This window comes from Podarcis filfolensis (genome assembly GCF_964270895.1).
Source record: "Podarcis filfolensis genome assembly, chromosome: 1".
In the NCBI taxonomy this organism is placed as follows: Eukaryota; Metazoa; Chordata; class Lepidosauria; order Squamata; family Lacertidae; genus Podarcis; species Podarcis filfolensis.
In genome coordinates this window covers 4,441,284-4,467,432 of record NC_139604.1, presented here as the reverse complement: position 1 = coordinate 4,467,432, position 26,149 = coordinate 4,441,284, and the positions used below count along the sequence as shown (strand labels likewise).

The following is a 26,149-nucleotide window of genomic DNA, read 5'->3' as shown; positions in this document are numbered from 1 at the left end:
TACAACTTTTGGTTTACTCTTTGTTGAGACCACAGAGCAAGACCAAGGTTTTGCCTGGGCTTTGTGATAGTTTGGTGGCTGAATTTGTTTCGTTTGTTGGCATTTTGGGGCTCTGTGATATCTTATGAGATTCGTTCAGTTTGTTGATATTTTAATGCAACAGAAATTAATCCAGCTGGGATTTTTCCAGTGCACAAATGGTTTGTAATTGGGGCATTCCACGTCATTTCAATTAGGTCATGTCACCCTCCATCTTGGATGTTGATGAAATTTGGTGTACACCCTTCCCATATGGTTGAAAGAAACCCCCTTAATTTTTTTCCCTCTATCTCAAGCAGTTTTAATTTTTTTTTCTCTTAAATTTTTTATTTATAAAATTTTCAAATTTAACAATAAAAAAATAATAATAAACATTCAATTTGAATTATACATCCAATTCTAATCTTTCCACTTTCAGACTTCCTTCAGTCTATCTGGAAATTTTAATGTTTTCACAGTTATTCACATTTCTTGCATCTATATTGTGTTTTTTTTAACCAAATTAATCTTAACAATTATTATAAAAGAATATTTCTTTCCATTATTATCACAGAGCTTCTTGAAAACCTACAAACGTTAATTGACCTTCACAAATATTCTTAATATACTCTGTAAATTTATTCCAGTCCTTGGTAAATCTCTGGTCTCGCTGGTTCCGAATTCTCCCTGTTAGCTTGTCTAATTCTGCGTATTCCATCAACTTCATTCTCCATTCTTCTTTCGTCGGGATTTCTTCCTGTTTCCATTTTTGTGCCACCAAAATTCTTGCCGCTGTTACTGCATATAAAAACAACTTCTCATACTTCTTTTTTATGTCATTTCTTAGTATTCCTAACAGAAAAGTTTCTGGTTTTTTAAAAAAGGTATATTTCAACATTTTTTTCAATTCATTATAAATCATTTCCCAGAAACCTTTCATTTTTTTACATTCCCACCACATATGATAGAATGTTCCTTCTTTCTCCTGACATTTCCAACATTTATTACTCACTTTATACATCTTTCCAAGTTTTACTGGTGTAACATACCATCTATGTAACATTTTCATAACATTTTCTTTTATTGTAGTACATGCAGTAAATTTCATTCCTTCTTTCCACAATCTTATCCAATCATCAAATTGAATATTATAACCAAAGTCTTTGGCCCACTGAATCATTGCAACTTTAACCTCTTCATCCTTAGTATGTCACTCAAGTAGTAATTTATACATTTTTGATAAAATTTTAACATCATTATTCACAATTTCTTTTTGAAATCTAGATTTTTCATCTTGAAAACCTCTTTCCAGCATCTCTTTTTTAAACATCGCATTCAGTTGGAAGTAGTGTAACCAATCAAACACATATTCTTTAACTTCATCATATGGCTTCAATTTCCATTTATTTCCTTCTTTTATAATTAAATTCTCATATGTAATCCAACTCCCCATCATATTGATCTTCTTAACACTCATTACCTCCAATGGCGACAGCCAGAATGGAGTTTTAAACTCTAATAAATTTTTGTACCTATTCCATACTTCAATCAGCGGACCTCGGAAAATGTGATTTTCAAAACCTTTATGCACTCTTTTTTTCTCATACCATAAATATGCGTGCTAACCAAATCTATTATCATATCCCTCTAAATCCAAAAGTTCTGAATTTTCCAACTTTATCCATTCTTTCACCCAGCAAAGACATGCAGCCTCAAAATATAACTTTAGGTCTGGCAGGGCAAAGCCTCCTCTATCTTTTGCATCCGTTAGAATCTTAAATTTTATTCTAGGCTTCTTGCCCTGCCAGACATATATTGATAATGCTCTTTGCCATTCTTTAAATATCGTAACACCTTTAATTATTGGTATTGATTGAAATAAAAACAACATTTTTGGTAGCACATTCATTTTTACCGTTGCAATTCTTCCCCAAAATGACAACTTCATTCTTCCCCACACTTCCATGTCCTTTCTAATTTTCTTCCAGACTGGTACATAATTATTTTGAAAAAGATCAATACACTTGGGAGTTAATATAATCCCAATATATTTAACTTTCTTAACCACTTCCATATCTGTTTGTTGCTGAATTCTTTCTATTATCTCTTGATCCATATTTTTAACCATTATTTTCGTTTTGCTCTTATTTAATTTAAATCCAGCAACTTGTCCAAATTGCTCTATCTCTTCTAACACTTCGCTAATACTTTTAATAGGGTCTTCTATTGTTATAACCAAATCATCAGTGAAGGCTTTTACCTTATATTCCTTACAACCAACTGTCACACCTTTTATCAAATCATTACTTCTTAACGCTCTCAACAAGACTTCCAGGACCGATATGAATAACGATGGTGATAAGGGACACCCTTGTCTTGTACCCTTGGTTATAGCAATATCATCTGTCAGTACATTATTAACAATTAATTTTGCTCTTTGTTCAGAATATATTGCCTTTACACCATTTACAAATAAAAAAAATTTTCTTCCAGTAGCACCTTAAAGACCAACTAAGTTAGTTCTTGGTATGAGCTTTCGTGTGCATGCACACTTCTTCAGATACACTGAAGTGTGCATGCACACGAAAGCTCATACCAAGAACTAACTTAGTTGGTCTTTAAGGTGCTACTGAAAGAAATTTTTTTTTGTTTTGACTATGGCAGACCAACACGGCTACCTATCTGTAACTGGAACCATTTACAAATGAATGACCCATCTCCATAAATTCCAGATTCTTTAACATAAATTCCCAAGAAATATTATCAAATGCCTTTTCCGCATCAACAAATATCAACATCGCTTGCTTATCTTTCTTATTAGTCAGATATTCTATTATATTTCTTATATTGTCTTTCATCTGCCTCCCTGGCAGGAATCCTGTTTGATCCTTATGTATCAATTCCTTTAATGTCTTTTTCATTCTATTTGCCAAAATGTTAGCAAATATTTTATAGTCATTGTTCAATAGCGAAATTGGCCTATAGTTTTTAACTTGAGTTAAATCTGAATCCTGCTTGGGAATTAATGTTATATATGCTTTTTTCCAAGTCTCTGGTATTTGTCCTTCTTTCAAAATGTTGTTCATAACTTCTACCAACGGTACAAGTAAGATGTATTTCATTTCTTTGTAGTATCTTGCACCAAATCCATCCGGTCCCGGAGTCTTCCCACTTTTTGATTCTTTTATAGCCGTTTTAACTTCTTCTATTCCAATTGGTTCATTCAATTTATTTTTATTTGTCACTGGGATCTTTTGCACCCCTTTCTTCTTTAAATAATCTTCTATCATCTTTATCTTAGATTTCTCTTTTCTTTTATATAGATCTCTATAAAAGTCCACAAATCCTTTCCTTATTCCTTTCGGATTCTCAATGTCTTGGTATTCTACTTTAATCTTTTTAATTATATTTTGTTTTTTTCCTCTTTTTAAGTTGCCACGCCAGCCATTTTCCGGATTTATTTGCAAATTCAAAATTCTTTTGTTTCATTCTTTTTATATTCCACTCTACTTCTTTATTGATTATCATAGTGAATCGTGTTTGGAGTAATTTTATACTTTGCTTAACTTTTTCATCCTTAGGTCTGTTGATCAATTTTTTTTCATTCTCCATTATTTGTCTTAAGATTTCTTTTTTCCCTCTTTCTCTCAATCTGTTTTTTATTGCATTTTGCTGAATGAGGAAACCTCTCATGACCGCTTTACTAGCATCCCAAACCATATTAATTTTTGTTTCCTTATTTATATTGTTCACAAAATCAAACAGTTTTAATTTTATAGCACTTCGAAGTTTTGTTAAATCTGCGTTGTCTGTCCCTCTTGAGACCCTTGGCACAAGATACCCTTGTGTACACTTTATTTTTTTCCTCCATAACCAATGATCAGATCTCTTTGAATTTTTACACAGAGCTCAATAAAATGATGAGGATTTCAGAAAAAAAAATACACCAACACTCAAAATATTTTATAAATGTCTAAAAAAAATTATAAATGCACTTGTAGCCTAGTTTTTTTGGTGGAAAAACTAGGTTTAGAAAACCTGAATTTAGCGTGTGTGGGCATGATGTAAGCAAAAGTTTTTGATGTTGAAAATTATTGCAAAGACATGTTCCTCGACAAAGAATGAAATTTATTGGGGGGGGGGGTCCTTGTAACGAAAATTTTACGATTTTGGTCATCGGAGAGGGGTGGCTACTGGGTAGCCCTTTTGTACAACTTTCCTACAATCCATAGCTGTAATAGAAAAAAAAAATTAATGAAACGAAGTTGTACATCTTAAAAATTAAAATAATATTGGTTATTGTAGTTTTTTCCCGGAAAGTGCAGGCTTGTTTTAATTTTGGGATCTTTGAATATGAAGTTATTAAAATTGTCTATCGGGGCGGGGGGAAAGAAAAAAGAATTTACAGTCAGTAGAACATTAAATGCTGACATGTAAGGAAATAAGACCTTGTAAGAAAAATATTCCCAAAAATTAAAATTTGAGTATTACCGTATTTTTTGCTCCATAAGACACACTTTTTTCCCTCTTAATAACTAAGGGGAAATGTCTGTGCGTCTTATGGAGCGAATGTGTGATCCCTGGGGCTGGGGGGGGGCAGGCTTCCCCCGCCAGCCCCGACTATCTCTGGGAGCAGCGGGTAGGCTGCACGCAGCCTGTCTGCTGCTCCCCGAGCTGCTCTTTGGGGCTGGGGGGAAAAACACAAGGAACGCATCTAGAACACAAGGAACACTGGGCACCTGTGGAATGTGATGACATCAGGTGACATCAAAAGAGGCAGTTTTTCTGTTGTGATCAGCAGAAGAAGGCCTCTTGAGCCCACCGTGCTCAGCTCTTGAAGAAGATGGCCCAGGAGAGATTCTGGCAGTCCAGCCTCCGCAAAGAGGTAGGTCTGCTCTGCCCTCTGCTTGATCTAGAACACAAGGAACGCATCTAGAACACAAGGAACACTGGGCACCTGTGGAATGCGATGACATCAGGTGACATCAAAAGAGGCAGTTTTTCTGTTGTCTTCAGCAGAGGAAGGCCTCTTGAGCCCACCGTGCTCAGCTGTTGAAGAAGATGGCCCAAGAGAGATTCTGGCAGTCTAGCCTCCGCAAAGAGGTAGGTCTGCTCTGCCCTCTGCTTGATCCCCTTTCCATCCTAAGCTCTGCACCATGACCTCCCTCGCCTAGAACCTCCACACCTGAACCTGCAAGATCCCTTCTCCTTCCCTCTTGTTCCTCTATGGCAGGCTTCCTCCAACTTGGCCCTCCAGATGCTTTTGGCCTACAACTCCCATCATCCCAAGCTAGCAGGACCAGTGGTCAGGGATGATGGGAATGGTAGTCTCCAAACAGCTGCGGGAGAGGCAGCAGACTGACGCAAGTCCCACGCTGCTGTTTCAGGCCGCACAGAACCTGCAGGCGCCTAAGCCACCACATCACTCTTCAAACGCCCGAGCCTTAAGAATGGCACTTTTCGCAACCATCCTCACCGCTTTTCACAACCATACTACCATCCGAATAACCTTCTAGGTCCAGTTAAGCACACCACGAGTCACAGCTGGGGGTGGGAGGCAGCAGGCGGACCTTTTGGGGAGCGGAGCTGGCACACGCCCAGAGTGCCACCTGGGATTTGTCACCCCTCTTAGTGGTGGCACCCGGGGCGTAGCGCCCCTGTCGCACCCCATTGCTACGCCCCTGCCAAGAAGCATTTATTCTAGAATCCAGAAAAGCTGGATATTGATTGAAAAAGCTGACAATTCCTCCTATTTTTTTATAACAGTTGAAAAGAACAAATCAGCAGAAGGAAGCCAAACGCCAGGTGTCCCCGGTCAGATTCCCCCACCTGCCGCACATGTAAGTTTTCCTGCTTTTGAAACAAAAACAAAAAAAGAGGAATAAAAGCGATTTATTCAGATCAAAAGGCGAAATTAATAGTAAGGAATGTGCTAACAGAAAATATTGAAATTACGAAAGGTACAAGACAAGGGTGCCCTCTGTCACCATTATTATTCATAACAGGACTAGAAGTCCTCCTAAAGAGCACTATCACCAAATCAATGAAATATTCAAAGAAGATTCAAAGAAAAATGGATTTGGTTATACTAAACCAAAATTTGAAATGGAAATATTAAATAATAAAGTTAAAATATTATCAAAAATCTATAAATTTCTAATGGAATTGAATGTGAAAGATGAAGAGATTATGTCGGTGATGATACATTGGGCTAAGGATTTTGGCTATAATATACAGCTAGAAGACTGGGAAAAATGATGGAAAGAAGGAATAATATATCAAGAGTTTGATATATTATCTTGATCTTTTGCAGATTGTAGTGGGGAAGAGTTTGGCAGCGAGGCAGAATTGGAAGTATTTGTTATCTTAAATGTTTGTTATCTATAGTTTGGAAGTGGATATAGGCTGTAGGGTTAGAACTAGAAGATAGGGTATTTTAAAATACTACTATATGTAAGTGATAAAATGTGAAGTTATTTCAAGTGCGATTAAAAAAAAAGATGGTTAGAAATTATGATATATGTAAACTGCTAAAGATGAACTAAAATGAAAATAAGATAGGGGGGCCTTGGGAAAGCCCACTTAACAATGTTTAGAAAAATAAGGATATGACAAGAATTTGTATTGTTTGTTTTCTGTTTGTGTTTTTTATTTTTTATTTGTGTTAAAAAATGAATTTATTTTTTTTTTAAAGAAGAAAATATTCAAAGAAGAAATAACAAAGGATTATAAACGTAATCCTAGATAAACAACCAGCTCTGTGCAGGGAAGAGCTAGACAGCCGGCTGTGTTCACTGCCTTTAGAAACCTTTGCAACTAGGAGTTTAAACATTTCCCACATTAACAATACTCCCGTTTTGAAAAACAAAACAAGAAAACTGCATGTAGATTGTTACTTCTATTACTTTCCTTGTACTACCTGCTTTAATAGATCAAGGCACACTATTACTGAAATATATTGAGAATTCGCATGTTGCAATAAATCATGATATTATTCTTATGAATGAGTAAGGCCATCCAAACTGCAGGGTCTGGCATGCCTTGGGATAGAAGTGTATTTTTTTTTAAATAATATTTATTACTTTTAAACCTTACAAAAAAGAAAAAAGGAAAGAGAAAAGAGAAAAAAAGAAAGAAAAAAAATACAATACAATATATAAACAATACACAACACAACATTAACACAATAAACTAAACAAAAGAAAGCAAAAACAATTTAAAACACACATTATACCATTTCAATATCATATCTTACGTTCCCTTGTTTCAACGACCTCCTCACAGCTCCCTTTTTGTATTCCACTTCTATTAAATGTTTCAGCAATTCCTTTCCAGGGATAGAAGTGTATTTTAAGAATTAGCTTCCACACACAAATACTGCTCTGCTCTGCTCTGAAAATCATTTATTTAAAGTTACGACCCATCCTGGTGGTAGCAATAGGTTAAAAGATATTTAGCAAGAGCAAGAATCACATTCATTTTCCTTTTTTACTTTCAGGAAAGAAAATACAGATCCCCACGAATCGTGACTTCGGCAGAAGTGTTAGAAGTGGAAAGGAGAAAGATTGACCTACTGTGGGAGAGGGCACTAATGGTGAGACAAATACAGTCATACCCCACCATTTTGTTTCCAACAGTTCCCCCACCAAGTAAAAAAGAGGATCCCTCCGTATGGGAAAGATTGTCGAGACCTAAGAGAAGGTAAGAACAACAAAAAGGGTAAATCTCTAGGCGTATGTTTAATTTTGTCCCGGCTTGTACAGTGGTCATGTGCCCTGCTATGTAGAAGGCAGTCCTCTGTTTGAAGGCAATGGGGGGGGGGAGAACAAGCCGGCATGGGTGCAAACACACCAGCAGAGTCCATCCAGTGCTCCCCCTGGGGGCTTGCCGTGTGCCAAGCTTGCTACTGCCCTGTGGCGCTGGGAGGGGAGGAGAGCGCTGTTGCTCTGTTGCAGCAGCTGCTTGGGCGAAGACGTGAGATGAGGGGCCTTGAAGTTGCCCATCAGCGCTTAGCACCTGCATAGGACATGGAGCCTCCGCCTGCTGCCAAACCGGTTCAAGAGCTAGGCCTGATTATAGGCTGAAGCCAGACCCACATGCTGGCTAGTTCCTGTCCAGGTGTGCCCCACATTCCCATTGTCTGGGCCGAGTGTGGCACGCAGCACAAGAGAGGACAAGGTAAAATGAAGCAGACAGGTAACGGTGCTCTTTCCTTTTCTTACTTTTCAGCCTGAGGAAAACTACTTCCCACATGGGGAGTCCCCAGGCTTGGGAACCCAGCATGCTGTTAATCAGGACAACTGAGCAAGGAAGAGGGAGGAGTGGAAGGGGACAAACCTCCTTCTTGACACTCCCATGCCAGCGGCTCCCTGACACTTGCCAAGGAAAGGAAAGGGGCTGGTGTGAAGGCTTGGTGGAATGGTGGGTTGATCTGAAAGCAGGAAAGGATTTGGCACAATGCAAGGCCACTAGGAATCTGCTCAACCCCCCAAACAACTAGACCATGAGAACCTAGCACTGCATTTGCCACCATGCTTGAAGCCAGGCAGGTCTTCTCCAGTATTAGAGTCAGAAATGAGATAATTGGGCAGGGGGGACATTCATTTTCCTTTTTTTCTTTCAGGAAATAATACCCAGAAGGGCATATGTGCCAATCGTTACGTCAGAGGAAATATTAGAGATAAAAGGGGGGGGGGGAAATGGACATCATGTTTGAAATTGCCAAAATGGTGAGTCATATACGTCAAATACGTGTATAAGATGAGGTTTTTTTCTTAGAAACTATTGTAAAAAATAGGGGGACGTGGGATTGGTTGCTGCCGCAAGCAGGAGATTTATAGTCAAATGCATATGCTCAATAAGTTATGGCAATACCAGTTAGTTATGGTGATGCTAAAAATATATTTCTGTGTACTGCGTTCTGAGACAAAGAAACAGGCAGAATGAATTCTCTTAAATGAGGCTTTCCCCCTTTCTTCCTAAAGCCTTAGGATTAGATGCAAATGACATGTGTTTACATTTCTGGTGTTTTAATAATTCTGAAGCTGTGATCTATTAAAGCTGAAATGTCTAGGTAAAAAAATAAGTCAGATGGATTGATTCTATGATTCCAGTTCCATGGAAATTACTTGAGACCATATTTCTTCTATTTTAATTATTATATTATATTTTTCATATGCGCCAATCCAACTGGGTTGCACCAGCCACTCTGGGCAGCTCCCATCAAAATATTAATAACACAATGAACCGTCAAATTACCCTATTGCTCTTTTTCTATAGGAAATGAGAAAGGAGACAAAAGAGCGGCCTCCAAAAGAAGCACCAGGTAAGGTACCTTCTTGTATCAGGAAGATCTACATTGTGATCTACAGTGGAACCTCGGAAGCTGAATGTTTCGGCTCCCAAACTCTGAAAAACCAGAAATGCTTCCGTTTTCAAACGTGCCTCGAGGCATGTTTCTCTTTCTGAATGGAGCTTGCTGACCACCCCATTGAATCCCAGTTTTGGAATCCCAACACTTTGGAAGCTGAACAGGCTTCCGGAAAGCATTAAGTTTGACAACAGCGGTTCCACTGTACGTGGTTGTGGCGTTTGTACGGAGCCCCCGTTGTCTCACGGACTATTGACCCATACACCACTAATCCGCTGCCACCACCAGGCCTTCCCCAGTAAATCACTTAGTCTCAGTCAGGTTCTCAAGTTAACAAAGAAGAGTGTAGTTTATTTCAGACAAACAAACTTTAACTGCATTCCAAATGTTGTTACTCTTTACCTTCTTAGTCTTGTTTTATCCTGTCTCTATCTCTTCTACCTCTTCTCACACAAGAACCCACTGCACTAACTCTCTCTCTAGTTCCAACTGCCTGCCAACTGCTTTTCCAACTGCCTTTCCCAACCAACCAACCCACTAAAACCAACTACTACCCACCAACAACTAACTCAAACCTCAGGCTAAGCCCTTTTATATGCAGGTAGGCTCCGCCTCCGGCTTTCCTATTGGTTTACATATTAACCCTTTTTCTCCCCCTGCTTTATTATTCCTCCACCCACCATATGTCCAAGGTACTTGATTTCTGAGTCCCCAATCTGACGTTTACTAGCCTTAATGGTCAAGCCCACCTCTTTAATTCTTTGTAGCACTAACTCTAGGTGCTTTTTGTGTTCAGACCTGGTTTGACTAAAAATTGCAATATCATCCAGGTAAGATACTGTAAACTCCCTTAATCCATGCAGGATCTTATCCACTAGCCTTTGAAAGGTCGCTGGCGCATTTTTCAGCCCAAAGGCCATCACTTTAAACTCATATAATCCTAGGAGACTTTTCCTGGTCCCCGGGATACATTTTTACTTGATAACAGCCTTTTGTCAAGTCTAGACAGGTAATGAAATGGCACCTGCCTATGGTCTCAATTAGGTCAACTAAGCTGGGCATTGGATAGGCATCTGCCTTAGTGATGTGATTTAACTTTTGGTAGTCAACACAAAATCTTATCAAGCCATCAGGTTTGTCTACCAGCACTACCAGTGCTGCCCAGGGACTCTGAGGGAGTTATGATCCCTGCCTTCAGCATCTCCTGCACCTCGTTGCCGACTTTATCCATGTATGTCCCAGTTATCCAATAAGGGGTGACCTACAATGGGTTTAGCATCCCCAGTGTCTATGCGATGGACCACTCCCTTTGCTATTCCAAAGATGGCTTTGTATTTTTGTAGGGTACTTCCTTCCTCCTCCCGCTGTGATTGGGTTAATGAAGGGGCTAGATTCACATCTTTCTGATTACAACGTTGCTCCCCTCTCCCTTCCCAGCACAGTATGTGGTCTGTTTCTTCTGGGTCCTCTCTTATAGCATATAGAGCCCAGCTTTCTGTTCTATGGTAGGGTTTTAGCATGTTCACGTGAGCCACTTTGTGCCCTTCATCCCCCTGCTGGATAATGTAGTTCACATAATTCATTTTGGACACAATCTTGTACGGTCCCTTCCCAGGCTAATTGCAATTTCTTTCCCTTTATTGGCCTTAGCATCAACACTTCATCTTCTGGCCCAAAGGTTCTCTCTCTGGCCTTTTTATCATACCAGATTTTTTTGCTTTGACTTCGTGGCTTTTTAATTTTCTCCTTCTATTTCTAAGGAACGGCGTAAAGTGTTTTGCAGTTTGTACAGATATTCCATCACTGAATCTGGATCACTATCTGGGTGATCCTCCCAATTCATTTGGAGTAGATCTAAAGGTCCTTTGACCTTCTGCCCTAGTAAAAGTTCAAAGGGACTATACTCACTTGTGGAATGTCTCTGTATGTGTAACAAGAGGGGTTGTAATTGGCAGTCCCAGTCATTAGGGTTTTCTGCTACATAGGCTTTGATCATATGGAACAAAATTCCATTAAACTTCTCAACCAATCCATTATTCTCTGGATGGTACGGTGTGGAAGTTATATGTGTGATGCCACACACTTCCCACAATCTTTTCATGAGCCTGGATGTAAATGAAGTGCCTAGGTCCGTGACCAACTCACTTGCAAACCCCAGGCGACTCATGTAATTAATCAACACATCTGCTACTGTCTCAGTTTCAATATTTTTTAATGGGATCGCTTCTGGATATCGGGTTGCAAAATCTATGATGGTCAGGATATATTTATTGCCCCATTTCGTGGCTCTTGGCAATGGCCCTACTAGGTAAAGCCCCAACCTTTGAAATGGGGTAGAGATCACAGGTAAAGGACACAGTTTGGCCTTTGTCTTGTCCTGCCCTGTACCTCGTCTTTGGCAAATATCACATGCCTGGCAATATAGCTTGATTTGTTTCCCCATGCCTGGCCAGTAGAAGTTCTGCGCACCCCTTCATTTAATGCGCGTTATTCCCATGTGTGCACCAAAAATGCTATTATGGGCTTGTTGCAAAATCTTTTCTCTATAGATATGAGGGATTACCAGTTGTTTACGGATTCCTCCTCCCCCTCTATACGGTGTGGCAAGGAGTTCCCTATACAACAGCCCGTTTTCTTCACAGACTCTCTCTGGGCATTCAGGGGTTAAAGGGGCGGCAGACTTAGCCGCCTCAAAACAACTGCTTAACCCAACATCCCCTTTTTGCTTCTGAGCGAAACTAGCTTTATGGCTGTTTTTAAAAGGAACTATAACAGCTTCAGTTTCAAGAAGTGGCAGAGAGATATTTCTAGATTTGTCTGGCAGGGCAAGAAGCCCAGAATAATTTTTTTATTTTTTATTCTCTCTATCTCTTCTCCCTCCCCTCACTCAATAACCCACTGCCCTGTCTCTCTATTCCCAGCTGCCTGCCAACTGCTTCTCCAACTGCCTTTCCCAACCAGCCAACCCACTAAAATCAACCAACTGCCCACCCATAAAACCTGGGGCTAAGCCCTTTTATACACATGTAGGCTCCGCCTCCAGCTTTCCTATTGGTCTACATTTTTAACCCTTTCTTTCCCCCCTGTACATACAGGCTGTAAACGAACGGGCAAACGCCACAAAGTTTGACAACCGAGGTTCCACTGTACATGGTTTTGTCTGAATCAGCAGTGGCGTCTCTGCTGCCAAAGGACCATCCTTGACAATCTCTCAGGGGGCAGTTTTACACTCTAACAGCCTGTTGGTCACATTTATTGCAGAGGAGTGGGTGTGCCTGGGAAATGCAAAGGTTCCCTTTCAGGCAAGCCTGTGCCAGTTACAATGCACCACATGGACTGGAATCCATCAGTTCTGCCTCGTGGCCCACGGGGAGCTCCTTCTTTCCCCAACAGGCTGCAAAACAATGGCTCACCGAACATGGCTAGTGGGCGACAACACCTGCAGGTCAGCTTTTAGAGGCAATGGTGACTCACCTTTGAACTTCAGCAGTATGCTTCTTTGTATCTCCTTGCACAAATGAAGAGAGAGCAGGACGCAGCTCTCTGGTCACATTAAAGTAGGACGTCTCATTCATTTTCCTCTTTCGCCATCAACAGGCTGTTTAATTGGCAGAAGAGCTTGCATAGCATTTGCTAGCTGAACACAGTGTGATTGCATTTGGAAAGGATGAGAGGGGATTAGCAGGAGGAGATCCCGAGGGCTCTTCTGCCGCGCTAAACTAGGCACCCTTTCCTGCCTTTCCCTATAGTGATCTCCCAGCTCAACCAGGCTGGCCAGCTGCCTTCTTTCATTCCAACTCAACCCAGAGGCTCCAGGGGTCTAGAAGGTGCATTGAGCTGAGTCAGTCTGGGAATACTGATTTGCTACAAATACCTCGTACCCCACTGGTGTTTTAAGAAACATATTTTCTGGCACTGGAAGAAAAGCCTCCATGAAATATACTCGGAGTCCTGTCATGATTTCATGCTCTTTATTGCAGCTTGTAAAACAGTGATTGAATTGCCCCCCAAACCTCAGGCTTTTATATACATTATTTACACAATGAGTCCCGTCTGATTGGCTGATTCTGCTTCCCTCTTGGATTCTGACTGGTCTTTTCCTGCAGGCCAATCAGTTGTTGCATTCTAGGATCCTACTTGCCTATTGTTCTAGGATCCAAGCTTAGTACATAACACTCCAGCTGAAGGGGCCACAATCTGGTGTTGAAGCAAGACAAAATAATGCTTCCTTCTCCCCCCACCATTTTGTTTCCACCAGCCCCTCTGCCAGAGAAGGCGAAAAGCAAATTGGACCCCTCGTTTTGGGAAAGACTTGCACAACCAAAGAAGAGGGAAGAATAAACTGTCAAGTCTGCAGAAACACGGTAAAATTTACAGAAGGAACTGAATGTTGCATTCATGGGTTTTCATTTTATTGCCCCTGGCTATGGCTTACACAACTACCTGCAAAATAACTGCAAACTTGATGCTCAGAAGTTCCCCCCACTCTCGGCATCACCCAACCTTGAATGCTGGATTGTTCTTCTGCTACCATAAATTTAAAAAAGCAGAGAATGTAGTTGTTGGAGACAAATGAGCCAAGAGGAAAGCTATCAGAGGAAAGCCAAGATTAGGATACAATATGGTGACAGGGGTAAAAGATTTTGGTTTTCTGATTGAACATGGTGATTCAAAGTTTTGTTTTTTAATCAGATAGGATTTAACCCTTTTCTTGTAGTCACCCCAATGTATCTGAAAGCAAAGCTTTGTTTGTTTTCTGTACTGTTTAAACCAGATCAAAATGTAAGTGTGTAGGTAGAGATTTTAAGTATTTATTGCTACAACTTAGTTGACAAATTGATGTTACTGTAAAGCCATACATTCTGTTAAGTCTTGTTTGCTTGAAAAACTATAATATTTTGAAGTGCACATGGCTTGTTGTGTATTTTAAGTGATTTACCTTTTTTAACCGAAGATTCACCAAGATGTACTTTAATTCAGGGCATAAGAAAGTTAAACATTTTTTGAACAATCTTTCCATTTAAAACACTGTAATCCTTTTGACAAATAAACTAAATATAATGAAATGCCGATGCTGCTTTTACTGGTCCATCATATTGTTACATTTCTATTACCAATCTTATCTGACCTCAGTCTCCTTCAGTTCCTTTACATTCTTCTCTCTGTGTGTCCTGTCAACAAATGTACCTTAAGAAAAGCAGGCAGAAAGCAATGATATACAGAAGCAGACATTTAGCATGATTAATTAATGTTACTAAGCACAAATAATTTATGTTTCCAGTTGATGTTCTAAACTTCCCTGGGGAGAGTCTACCTATTGCAGAAGGCAAGCAAGGAAAGGGTGGAAACAGGACCCTCTCCGCACCTTCCTCCTCTTCTTCCTTTCGGGTCGGCCTTCCGCTAGTCTGGGCCAGGCTGCGCCACTTCTCCCAATGCCTTTCAGGTTGCCTTGCCAGCCTCCTTGCCAGCAGTGGCGGAGGAAGGGGCGTGCGGTGGGGGTGGGCCGCCCCGGGTGTTATCCCTGAGGGGGGGTGACATTCGGTGCACCATTGCTCCTGACTGGAGGAGGCAGGTGAGCGAACAATGGAGGCGGGTGGGAAGGGGAGAGGAAGGAAGCGGGATCGGTGGGTGCGCCTTTCATCCTGCCTGTAAAATGAGTGCCTACAGCTGGACTATCAAGTGGATTTAAAGGGTCACTTCGGGGGCGGCGCTGCAAACACAGTATGTTGACACAGACCTACTGGATTTAATAGCACTCCTCAGTGAAGGCGTACCTATATCTGATTGAAGCCACCTAAAGATTAATATTTTCTATATTCAAGGCAGATTAATTCCCTAAGCACAAAGGACACGTACTGAAAATTGGGAATTTCATACTCCCTTGTAAGAAAATTGTGGCACTACATAAACCACAGCTGGCTGCACCATTGTAACATGCGATCTTCTCTCTCTCTCTCTCACATACACACACACACAAGACACCACTCCCGAGAACACGGTTTATCGGGCAAGTCTAGTCTGCTCAAAAGGAAGTCCCATTGCGTTGGGGACCTGGAAGGAGAGAAGCAAAAGCTCCCTCAACTCAGGACCCAAATCCTGGAACGCACAGGAGGAGAGGTGGGGTGTGAGGGAAGTGGCGCTTAAAAAGGGAATAAAATGGTTGCTGCCTTTCTCTATCTGAGCTGGCTCCCTGCCTGTTACATTACGTTTGGGGAAACTGTGTGGGGTTCCTCTCTGTGTAAAGTCTTCACGCTGTGCCTGTGTGCGCCTGCCTACACTCAAGTATTCATGGGTTTCTTTTCCTGAGGGCTGTGTTTTTGAAGCTGCAAACAAATCAACAGAGCGACTTTCCTCCTCTCCCTCTCTCTCTCTCTCTCTCTCTCTCTCTCTCTCCTCTCTCTCTCTCTCTCTCTCTCTGTGCCCCCTCCCACCTTTCCACATCTTCCTGATTAACTTTAAATCCTTTCTCACATGGAAAGACACCTTTGGGAAGCGATTTTGCCCTTTCGGATCCCTCCCCTAGAATTATAGTACAGTCATACCTCGGGATAAATACGCTTCAGGTTTAAACACGTTCGGGTTGCACTCTGTGGCAACCCGGAAGTAATGGAGCACGTTACTTCCAGGTTTCGCTGCTCGCGCATACTCAGGACGGTCAAAATGATGTCACGCGCATGCATGGAAGCTGTCGCGTCTTAGGTTATGTTCAGGATGTGAGCAGGGCTCCAGAATGGATCCCGTTCGCATCCCGAGGTACCACTGTATTGTAGAGTTGGAAGGGACCCTTGTTGAGGATCATCTAGTCCAGGCACGTCCAACTCACAAGAGACTACGATCTACTCCCAATATAAAAATTCTGGAAGTGATTTACCCATTAAGTGTGGGGGGGGAGCCAAAGTTGTTGAGATTGGGGGGGGCAGAGCACAAGTTTTTGAGCTTTTTTAGTGTGGGGGGGAAACGCTCACATAAAACGACAATGCAGCGGTAACGACTACTTCTGTTTTCTAACTCATAGGCAAAATATGATTAAAGACCACCATTTGACACAACGGAGGAACACAGTGACGGGGGGGGGGGGGAGAGAGACTTTTGCTACATTAATTTTCAATATTGCTGATTGAGAGTGAGACCACGGTCAATCACGATCAACCAGGGACCAACCTGTCTATTGTGGTACACTGGTTGGATATCCCTGATCTAGTCCAACCCTCTGCAATGCAGGAATATGCAGCTGCCCCGTCCTTTTAAATTTGCTCTCAGCCCTCGTTTGCCCTCCTCTTGTATGTAAATTTACATATCTCCCTCCCTCTCTCTCGGTTGCCTCGGATGCTAGTCCTACTCAGAGTAGACTCACTGAAATGAATTAAAAATCCAAACATTATTACCAAAGGGTCTGCCCTAAGTAGGATTTAGTTGAATGTAGCCTTTTATTATGACCAAAGTATTTTACCCCAAAAGATCTGCACATATCAGTTTATCTGAGTGCATTATTCTCAGGGTGGGGGGACTCATTTATTTATAATTGCTTAATCATATGGGACTAAATTGCATTATGTTGTAAGGACCTTTCATAAAATCTTAGAATTGTAAAGTTGGAAGGGACCCCAAGGGTCATCTAGTCCAACCCTCTGCAAGGCAGGAACCTCAGCTAAAGCATCCATGACAGATGGCCATCCAACCTCCAATTACAAAACCTCCCAAGGGAGTCTGTTGCACTGTTGAAGGGCTCTTGCTGTCAGAAAGTTATTCCTGATGTTTTGTCAGAATCTCCTTTCACATAACTTGAAGTCATTGTTTTGTCTCCTACCCTCCAGAGTGGGAGAAAACAAGCTCGTTCCATCTTCCATGTGACAGCCCTTCAGAAATGTGAAGATGGCTGTCATATTTCCTCTCAGTTTCTTAATTCCCATACCTAGCTCCTTCAAGCACTCCTCATAAGGCTTGCTTTCCAGACCCTTGATCATCTGGGTTGCCCTCATCTGCACACATTCCAGCTTGTCAATGTTCTTCTTATATTGTGGTGCCCAGAAGCGACGAGCCCCATTGGGCTTTCCCACGCCTGCTGTGGGCTATGAAAAGGCCCAGCGGGGCTTGTTGCAGGCATGGGGGGGCACCTATGACACCACCTCAATCCCCTGTACTTGAGCACTGTACTTATGGCTGTTCCCAGAAGCAGCATGCAGGTATAAGAGATTACATCCTCCTTTATTGTTCCTACTTTGCACTATTCTTGGGTGCTTTTGCTAGGCAGGAATGGGTGCTTGAGCTCTGTCTGTGGTTGAAGCAAGAGAAACAAAGAACATGATGAGGCATTATCAGTGGTGTCCAAAGTTTTTCAAAGAGGGCCAGATTTGATGAAGTGAAGGGCCGTGAGGGCTGACCAAAGATCTTGACCTTTTTTTATGACTTAACTCCAAAGTTGTTGAGCCTTTTTTAGGATTAAAGGTGTTGAGGTTTTTTTAGGATTTTACACCAGGAAATTAACTGCAACAGGGGCCAGATTAAACAGACTTTGGGGACATGCCTGCATTAAGTAAAGCAAAGAAGAGGTGGAGTCTGAGGTGACAGGAGCTGAGTTCCTTCCCAACCTTTGGGAAGTGGGGAGGGGGGAGAGAGAAGGGAAGTACAGTTGGAGGGGAGGGAGGACTGTGACAAATCCTGCATGAGGAACAGCAAGAGGGGCAGCAAACTCAGTGACTGCCCCGGGCAGCAAAAGCTTAGCTACGCCACTGAGTAAGTATCTTATGCTTCCTTCTTTTAATAATTTCAATATGCGTGTGTTTAGGGGGGGATGACAAGAAGTTTTCCACGCCAGGTACCACCTGACCTTGCTACGCCACTGCTTGCCAGGAAGCAAAAGGCGGGTCCCACACCTCTTGTCCTCTGCCGGACTCCCCTCAGCAAGCTTCCTGGCCCGCTTAGAGGGAGAATGTCTTTTTCCTTTTTTGTGGCCTGGCAAGGCTGCGCCGCTTTTTGCCATAGGGAGGTGCCAGACCCAGGTCCCCATCACTCATCCAACTCTTCTTCTAACCTGAGTGCTCTCAAGACCTTTGGATTCCTTTCCTGAGCGGACAATTCTTTTTGCAGTGCCCTTGCTCCTTACTACAGGCACACCGTTTGGGCCCTAGGGGTTTTCACGGAGAGGGGCGCCTATTGTGAACCTTGGGCTGAGCCCCGCCTCTGGATGTCCTTTGTCTTGAAATGCTGCTGTCCTCAAGCAGGTCTGCCTTTTCTCTGTTTCCTTTACTTCCACATCATCTCTCTGTAGCAATCTACTACTAATTCTCTACTGCCTTTGTAGCAATCTCTACTAATTCAGCAACCCCAATTTATGAGTGCTTAAACAGACAAAGAACTGAACTTGTAACAACATACCGCATGTGTCACGGATTATATATATTAAGGATTAAATAGAAGTTGCTGTTTGTCAGGTGATTAAAAGGGCAGCTGAATGAACGACAATGGCAAGTGAAATGATGTCATCTAGACTCGAAGCTACCAGCATGAGTTTGACCAAACTGCGGGAGGCAGTGGAAGATGGGAGTGCCTGGCGTGCTCTGGTCCAGGGGGTCACAAAGAGTCGGACACGTCTAAACGACTAAACAACAACAACAGACATGGAAGTGACAATGGACACAGCAATGGAGATACCGTACATCTTGGACATATCCTGTAACGGGGAGGGAAACCAGTTTTTTAAAAGGAAATTGTATTGAATTAAATTAACTTTAATTATGCACATTCTGCATAGCTCCAGGCAAGCAGCTCTCTCTGAGCCCCAGCCCCCCACAGTCACTAGCCTCAGTCTGGAGAATCCTCATATTGCCTTTAAAGGTTTGCTGAGATCATGTCTATGAAAGACTTAAGCAGTCTGGGAAAAGATTATATAAATACAGTGATACCTCGGGTTACATACGCTTCAGGTTACAGACTCCGCTAACCCAGAAATAGTACCTCGGGTTAAGAACTTTGCTTCAGGATGAGAACAGAAATCGTGCTCCAGCGGCGCGGCGGCAGCGGGAGGCCCCATTAGCTAAAGTGGTACCTCAGGTTAAGAACAGTTTCAGGTTAAGAACGGACCTCCGGAACGAATTAAATACTTAACCCAAGGTACCTCTGTACTGTGTTAATACGCAGTTCTTCTAAAGTAATATATAAAACGTGCAGCAAATAAATGCCATGTATTGTTTTTGTTTTCAACGTTCATATTAAAAAAAACTAATGCAAACTAATGTAAATGCATATGATATAGAGAAAAGAAATTGATGGAATCTAATAAGAATTAGAAGCAAACAATACGTGACTATTTTAATCCAAAGCAAAATAATATGAACACAGCGTATATTCGCCAAAGACTTCCAGGTGGGTGGCTTGTGTCACAAACAAGCAGTTCAGATTATTGTTTTGCGTGTGTGCATTTGGCATGCTTGCCTCCCCGCATTCCCATTTATTTCATTTTGTTCCACTGCTTTTCATTTCCCCAGCAGACAGGGCTTAAAGGGCTGCATTTTCCTGCCACTCCCTTGAATGCCTGCCCTCACTCTGCTCTTTTCCCTGCCCGCCTGCCCCGTCTGCGCCTGCGCTACGAAACTTGGAGCCGCCATTTTTGGATCGGGAAAAGTGGAGGGGCGTGGCCCGGAGGCTCACTGCCGATTGGAGCAGCTGAGGCAATGGTCCCGCCCCAATTGGGCCGGGCGACGGAGGAGAGCCCCGCCCTTTCCGGTATGGCCTGCGGCCGGGGGCGCCCCGGAGTGGGCGTCGGAGTGGTGGTCGTCAGCTCTGCCCACCCAGGATGCGTTCTCCTCGGCCAGAGGAAGAGCGCTGTCGGCGCCGGCCTGTTCCAGCTCCCCGGAGGACACCTAGAGTTCGGGTAGGCCTGCGCGGGGCGATGACGTCATTCTGCGTCGTCATCAGGCGACCTCCCCTGAGGGGCTGCGAGGCAGCAGGCCTGGCGGAAAAGAGCTCTCTGGGAATCCGCTCCCTGATTTCCGTCACTCAGAAAAATCTCATGTCCTAAAAAGAAAGCTAAGTCAGGCCCCTGTGTTCGTGCAAACTTCGCCTTTTGGTGCAATCCAGACCTTATTGCTGGTAGTGATTTATTTGGGAACAATATGTTATATTTATATGTTCCTGACTTGGACCCATCACCTCATCTACCGCAAAAGGCTGCCGTGAAGTTATATGAGGAAGTTTAAAATGTCCGCAAAGGGGGACGTGGTGCTTGTCTCATAGGCATCACAGTTTGGTTCCTTTCGCCAGACTGATGCATCTTAGTACTGCACTATGAAGGGTCATGCCTTCTGCTTCCCCACTTTCAAATTAAAGGTAAAGGGACCCCTGACCATTAGGCCCAGTTGTGGCCGACTCTGGGGTTGCGGCGCTCATCTCGCTTTATTGGCCGAGGGAGCCAGCATACAGCTTCCGGGTCATGTGGCCAGCAGGACTAAGCCACTTCTGGCGAACCAGAGCAGCGCACGGAAACGCCGTTTACCTTCCCGCTGGAGCGGTACCTATTTATCTACTTGCACTTTGACATCCTTTCGAACTGCTAGGTTGGCAGGAGCAGGGACCAAACAACGGGAGCTCACCCCGTCGCGGGGATTCGAACCGCCGGCCTTCTGATCAGCAAGTCCTAGGCTCTGTGGTTTAACCCACAGCACCACCCGCGTCCCTTACTTTCAAATTAGTACAGCTCTAATTTGCCCCACTTGTGTTCAGTTGAGCTAACTCCTAGGTGTGTGCGGGGGATTGCTTCCAAAGAGGAGTTCTCTCTACTATTTTACTTTTATTTTGGTTGGTTTTAAAAGAGGATTAGACAATTTCATGGAGGATAAGGCTACCAAGAGCTGCTAGCCATGATGGCTATGCTCTGCCTCCATGGTTGCAGGCAGTTTGCTGCTGAATATTAGTTGCTGAAAATTACAGGGAGGAGGAGACCTATTGCGCTCAGGTCCTGCTTGCAGACTTTCAGTAGGCATCTAGTTGGTCACTGAGAACAGAATGAGCCACAGACTCTTCTTATGGTATATTTATATTTAATCACCTGACTGGACTGGATGACTTCTCCCCCTGCAAACCCAATAGAATTGGTCACGGCCAGTTGCTTGAGTGCAGGGGGAACAACCCCCCCCCCCCATTTTAAATGACCTAATGGAGCAGTGTTTTTCATATCTTTGATTCTTTTGAGCCCCCTCTTCACGCCTATATTGTCCCTTAAATGGGCGGGGGTGGGGGGGGAGGGCAAAGCCATTCAATTACCATCTTTCATGCGGCTTCATGGCTAAGAAGCTGGGCCTTTACTTCAAGCAAATAGAACTGATTATTGCCTTCTCAGTAGAAATAGTATTTCTTTTTTCTTCTTGCTGTTTAGTGAAAGCTTGGCAGAATGTGCAGAAAGAGAGGTTTTGGAAGAGACAGCCTTGCACCTAACAAACGTTCGCTTTGCATCAACTGTAAATTCTGTTAGTCTGAAGGATAATTACCACTATGTAACGATCTTAATGAAAGGAGAGGTGGATATGAATTATGAATCTGAACCAAGGAATCTGGAACCTGATAAAAATGAAAGTATGATATTACATTTTTTACTCTTCAGTGAGCATTAGGTAGTTTCTGTAACCACATTCTCTACATAGTATTAATGTAAGATTATATTTTTCTTGTATCATGTATGAAAATGCTGTCACATACACTGATTTTTTTACTGTTTTTGGTGAGATTTAGGCTGCGACCTTATAAAGTATTACCTTGGGAGTAGACTAGGGTTGCCATATCTTGAAGAGCAAAAAAGAGGACAGCCCAAGATGGAGAAAGAGGGGCACAGATGCGCAGGGCCGCTGCTGCACCCGCATGCCTCTTTCGCCAGCTTGGGTTGGCAGTGGCCGGGCATGCAGACCACATGCACCTCTTTCCCTGGTTCAGGCTGGCAGTGGCCGTGGCATTCAGAGCAGCGGTTGCACAAGAGAAAAATAAATAACTCCTAAACCCAGACATTTCCTTTAAAATGTAAAAATCTCCCCAGATGGGCATGTTTTCCCCCAAAAGAGGACATGTCTGAGATTACCCAGCCATATGGCAACCCTAGATTAGGCTCTATTGTTTCCAAGATGGGATGGCATTTTGACGGGGACCACATTGTGTGGATGCTGCAAAATACTTGCATGCATGAGTGGCACCAACTGGGTGGAAGCACTCAAAGTCAAATGCATCCTGACCCTAGGGATGAAAATATTTGGGGGTTACCTGAGCCAGGTCATAGTTCTGACTTCTGAACTTGCAGTATCTATCATTATTTCTCTCTCTTTTTCTTCGTTTACAGGTTGGGAATGGGTAAAATGGGAAGAGTTTCCTTCAGCAGATCAACTGTTCTGGGCTTTATGCTGCTTAAAAGAACAAGGTTACAATCCTTTCACAGAAGAATTTAATCACCTTGTGGGATACACTGGAAATCATTATGTGAAAAAAGAGTGCTAAATTTACTACATAGGAAATATGTGTTTTTACAGAGACATTTATTTGTAAAATGAATTCTGTATCACCTGGGAGGGGTAGTTTTATCTAAGCATGAAGTCAGCTACTTCCACCAAATGTAGCAGTAATCCTTGACACTAAACATGCCACAAAAATGCAGCATTTTTGCAATCAGTGTTGGTCTTTTTTTGCCTCTACTCTATAATGGCAAGTAAGATTTTGATGTAATAGATATGCACTATTACAAAGCAAGTGTGCAAGAGGATGCAGTAGAACAGCTTTCCTGAAAGCGAGATGAGCGCTGCAACCCCATAGTTGCCTTTGCCTGGACTTAACCGTCCAGGGGTCCTTTACCTTTACCTTATTAAATACATGGTTGTTCCTTCCATACCCTGTGTGATAACACAGATTGCTTTTTGAATGTTGTTTTTGATAAACAAGTATTGTGTTGTATGTTTCATGTTGTGTCTTCCTCAACAAAATAAGTTTCTCAGGCTCAATTTGGAGAGTTACCATCAAAGACAAAGCACAGAAAAGTAGTTAATACACAGAGTTTAGGGGACCTGTGGCTTTTCAGGTAGGAGAAACTCCAAAATTTCCCCTTTCCAGCCATGAAGAAAGCTAACACACACATTATTGGACAATGTAGGCTTGAATGCCTTTAGGAAAGCAGTGAGAAAAACTTTTCTGTTGACAATATTTAGGAGTGACACATTACTAGTGGATGCTGCCAAATCCATAGTGACCATTGGCACCCTTTTCCTCTCCCCAAAGGGTTTTTACAGGAATAATAGATTGCTGGTGCCAGGAATGATTGCTTACAGAGGGTTTATCCCACTGCTTCTCCCATCACTATTCATCTTGGCCCCTTCCTCTAGATTGCCCACTCCCACAAGAAATTTCTAGACTGAGGGCCACAGGATGCCACCTATTTTAGAATGAGAGTAGCTGGCAGAGCAGTCCCCATGACAACAGGACATGCAATTTTTAAAGGTGGGGCAGCAGCAACATCTGACGATCAAATGCATCAGTCACCACTGCCTTAGCAAAACACACACAGTATTTTTTAAGATGAAGCAAGCAATTAAATATATATATAGGGCTGCCTAACTTGAGGGAAAAGACCAGAGGAAGTCTAAAATAAGGAGATAAAGCAGTTAACATGCAATGTTGCTGCAAAGGAAAAGAAACGACGCCTGAAATTCCATATACATTGCCACCATTAGATAGGCATCCCACTGTCCTACACCTTCCAGGCTGGGATGGGCAATTCCCTATCCACCTCTGCTGAGGGTCTGCATGCCTGTGGTGAACATAGAGTGATTTTGGAAGATTAAGTGAGGTGGAAGAAGTTAAGATATCTGCTTACATACCTTCTCTGCAGGCCCAACAACCACCAGGTTTAGCACAAGCCAAGGGTCCTAGATTACCCCCATTGTTCTGCCCAGACACTGAGGTCCAGTGCCGAGGGCCTTCTGGCAGTTCCCTTGCTGCGAGAAGCCAAGTTACAGGGAACCAGGCAGAGGGCCTTCTTGGTAGTGGCACCCGCCCTGTGGAACACCCTCCCACCAGATGTCAAAGAGAACAACTACTACCAGACTTTTAGAAGACATCTGAAGGCAGCCCTGTTTAGGGAAGCTTTTAATGTTTATTATTGTATTTCAATATTCTGTTGGAAGCCACCCAGAGTGGCTGGGGAATAAATCATCATCATCATCATCATCATCACAAAAGCTGCCTTTACCAGCTTTACTTCCTACCTGCTCACCACTGAGTGGAGCTGTGCAAGCACCAGTTGGGAGCCAAACTGGGCTCCTGACTGGTGGCTCTCTCTTCGTTGGTTCTTTCAGTTGCTCTGAAGCTATATACCAGTCCATGGGGGATCTTTTTAAGTGAGGTGAAGTTCATTTTCCTAGACATTTCACCCAGTTCAAACTACACTTTTCTCAGAGTCTAGCAAAATTTTTTTTTTAAGAGTTGGGATGGGGATAGTGCTGTTTCCATAAGAGGACAAAGCACTGGGCAGGGATTTGGCTCCTGGGATGCTGGTGGCAGGGGCCAAGTGCTGGACCATGCTGAGGTGCAGCTCTGTGGTGTATGGGGAACTGCTGCGTGGCCCTGCCCACCCCTGGGGTTCCTGGAAGACTGGCTACAAGGGAAGGTGAGCCTCAATACTGCAGGTCCTGGAACATGGACAGTTGTGAGTAACATACTGAGTGAATTAAGTGGTGATGTTAGTCCTCCCTATCCATGCTTTTTCTTTCTAAATGACCCAATACTACCCCCTCCCCGCAAGCAACACACCTAACCTTCAAAGGCTAAATAAAAAACTAAGCATATATATACTGCAAGCAACCTGAGGGTGCAATCCAAATCCATGGTTGGCAGCAGTAGAGGTTGGAACTGTGTAGCCACTGCCACATCCATAGCTGTCTCTGGCACAGGAAAAATGTCTCTTGCTATGTGGTCCCCAGGCTAGCACAGTAGAGAGGCTGAAATCAAATCCATTACTACCACAGCGTGACACAGCTGAGGATCCAGTACTGGCCAATGCCAACTCCCAAAATGCCATGGCAGGGATACAGTAGTACCTTGGGTTACAGACGCTTCAGGTTACAGACTCTACTAACCCAGAAATAGTACCTTGGATTAAGAACTTTGCTTCAGGATGAGAGCAGTAATCGCTTGGTGGCAGCAGCAGGAGGCCCCATTAGCTAAAGTGGTGCTTCAGGTTAAGAACAGTTTCAGGTTAAGAACGGACCTCCGGAACGAATTAAGTTCTTAACCTGAGGTACCACTGTACTACCACCCACTGTTTACATGGTGACATTCAGGCACTCACCGGAAGGGTTCCTTTGCCACATCCAACCCCCTTCCAGCACAGCCGGTTGGGAGTTAGGATTGTTCTGTGAATAGTACAGCAATCTTCAATATCGCATGTACAATAGAACTCTTAGCACTGTATCCAAGGTTTGCTTGAACAGAAAGCAGCTTGCATAACCTAGAGTTCCCCTACACCGCCCTATAAAACCTCCAGAGGGCTGTAAGGCCCTACTGAATAATGTGCACTGTGTTTGTGGGCTCTGGTGGGGTGGGGGGCTCTGGTGGGAGGGTAGAATAACCCAAAGTAGCGGACGCACTTTGTGTGTGCATTCACCTGATTTTAGGCGATTCTCCCCCACGCTGGCAGCAGCTGCCAGCACAACCCCTGATGTTCAGAAGGGTCTTCAAGCCCTATGGAGAGGCTTTTCAGAAAGATTGTTGTGGGGTGGAGTGGGTTGAGCTGAGGAA

At 43.0% G+C, this 26,149-nt stretch overlaps 1 protein-coding gene and 1 long non-coding RNA gene across 2 annotated transcripts; both read left to right on the top strand.

Annotated features, from left to right (window-relative positions):
- The first annotated feature begins 7,853 nt into the window (after window positions 1-7,853).
- LOC310743419 lies at window positions 7,854-12,789 on the top strand. The gene is made up of 3 exons (XR_014539007.1): window positions 7,854-8,747; window positions 9,298-9,343; window positions 12,484-12,789. It is a non-coding gene; the product is annotated as an uncharacterized lncRNA (long non-coding RNA).
- Window positions 12,790-20,084: 7,295 nt separating this feature from the next.
- NUDT15 (nudix hydrolase 15) lies at window positions 20,085-23,311 on the top strand. Its single transcript, XM_083573313.1, has 3 exons — window positions 20,085-20,258; window positions 21,759-21,955; window positions 22,707-23,311. The coding sequence occupies exons 1-3, from the start codon at window positions 20,113-20,115 to the stop codon at window positions 22,859-22,861; spliced, it is 498 nt and encodes a 165-aa protein (XP_083429439.1). The 5' UTR covers window positions 20,085-20,112; the 3' UTR covers window positions 22,862-23,311.
- The last annotated feature ends 2,838 nt before the right edge of the window (window positions 23,312-26,149 follow it).

What these genes read in the sequence shown, in the direction of transcription:
- NUDT15 (XM_083573313.1), top strand. Translation starts at nt 20,113, where the DNA reads ATGGCCTGCGGCCGGGGGCGCCCCGGAGTGGGCGTCGGAGTGGTGGTC. An exon ending in GGAGGACACCTAGAGTTCGG is followed by an intron (nt 20,259 to 21,758) that starts GTAGGCCTGCGC and finishes CTTGCTGTTTAG; the next exon opens with TGAAAGCTTGGCAGAATGTG. An exon ending in GGAACCTGATAAAAATGAAA is followed by an intron (nt 21,956 to 22,706) that starts GTATGATATTAC and finishes CTTCGTTTACAG; the next exon opens with GTTGGGAATGGGTAAAATGG.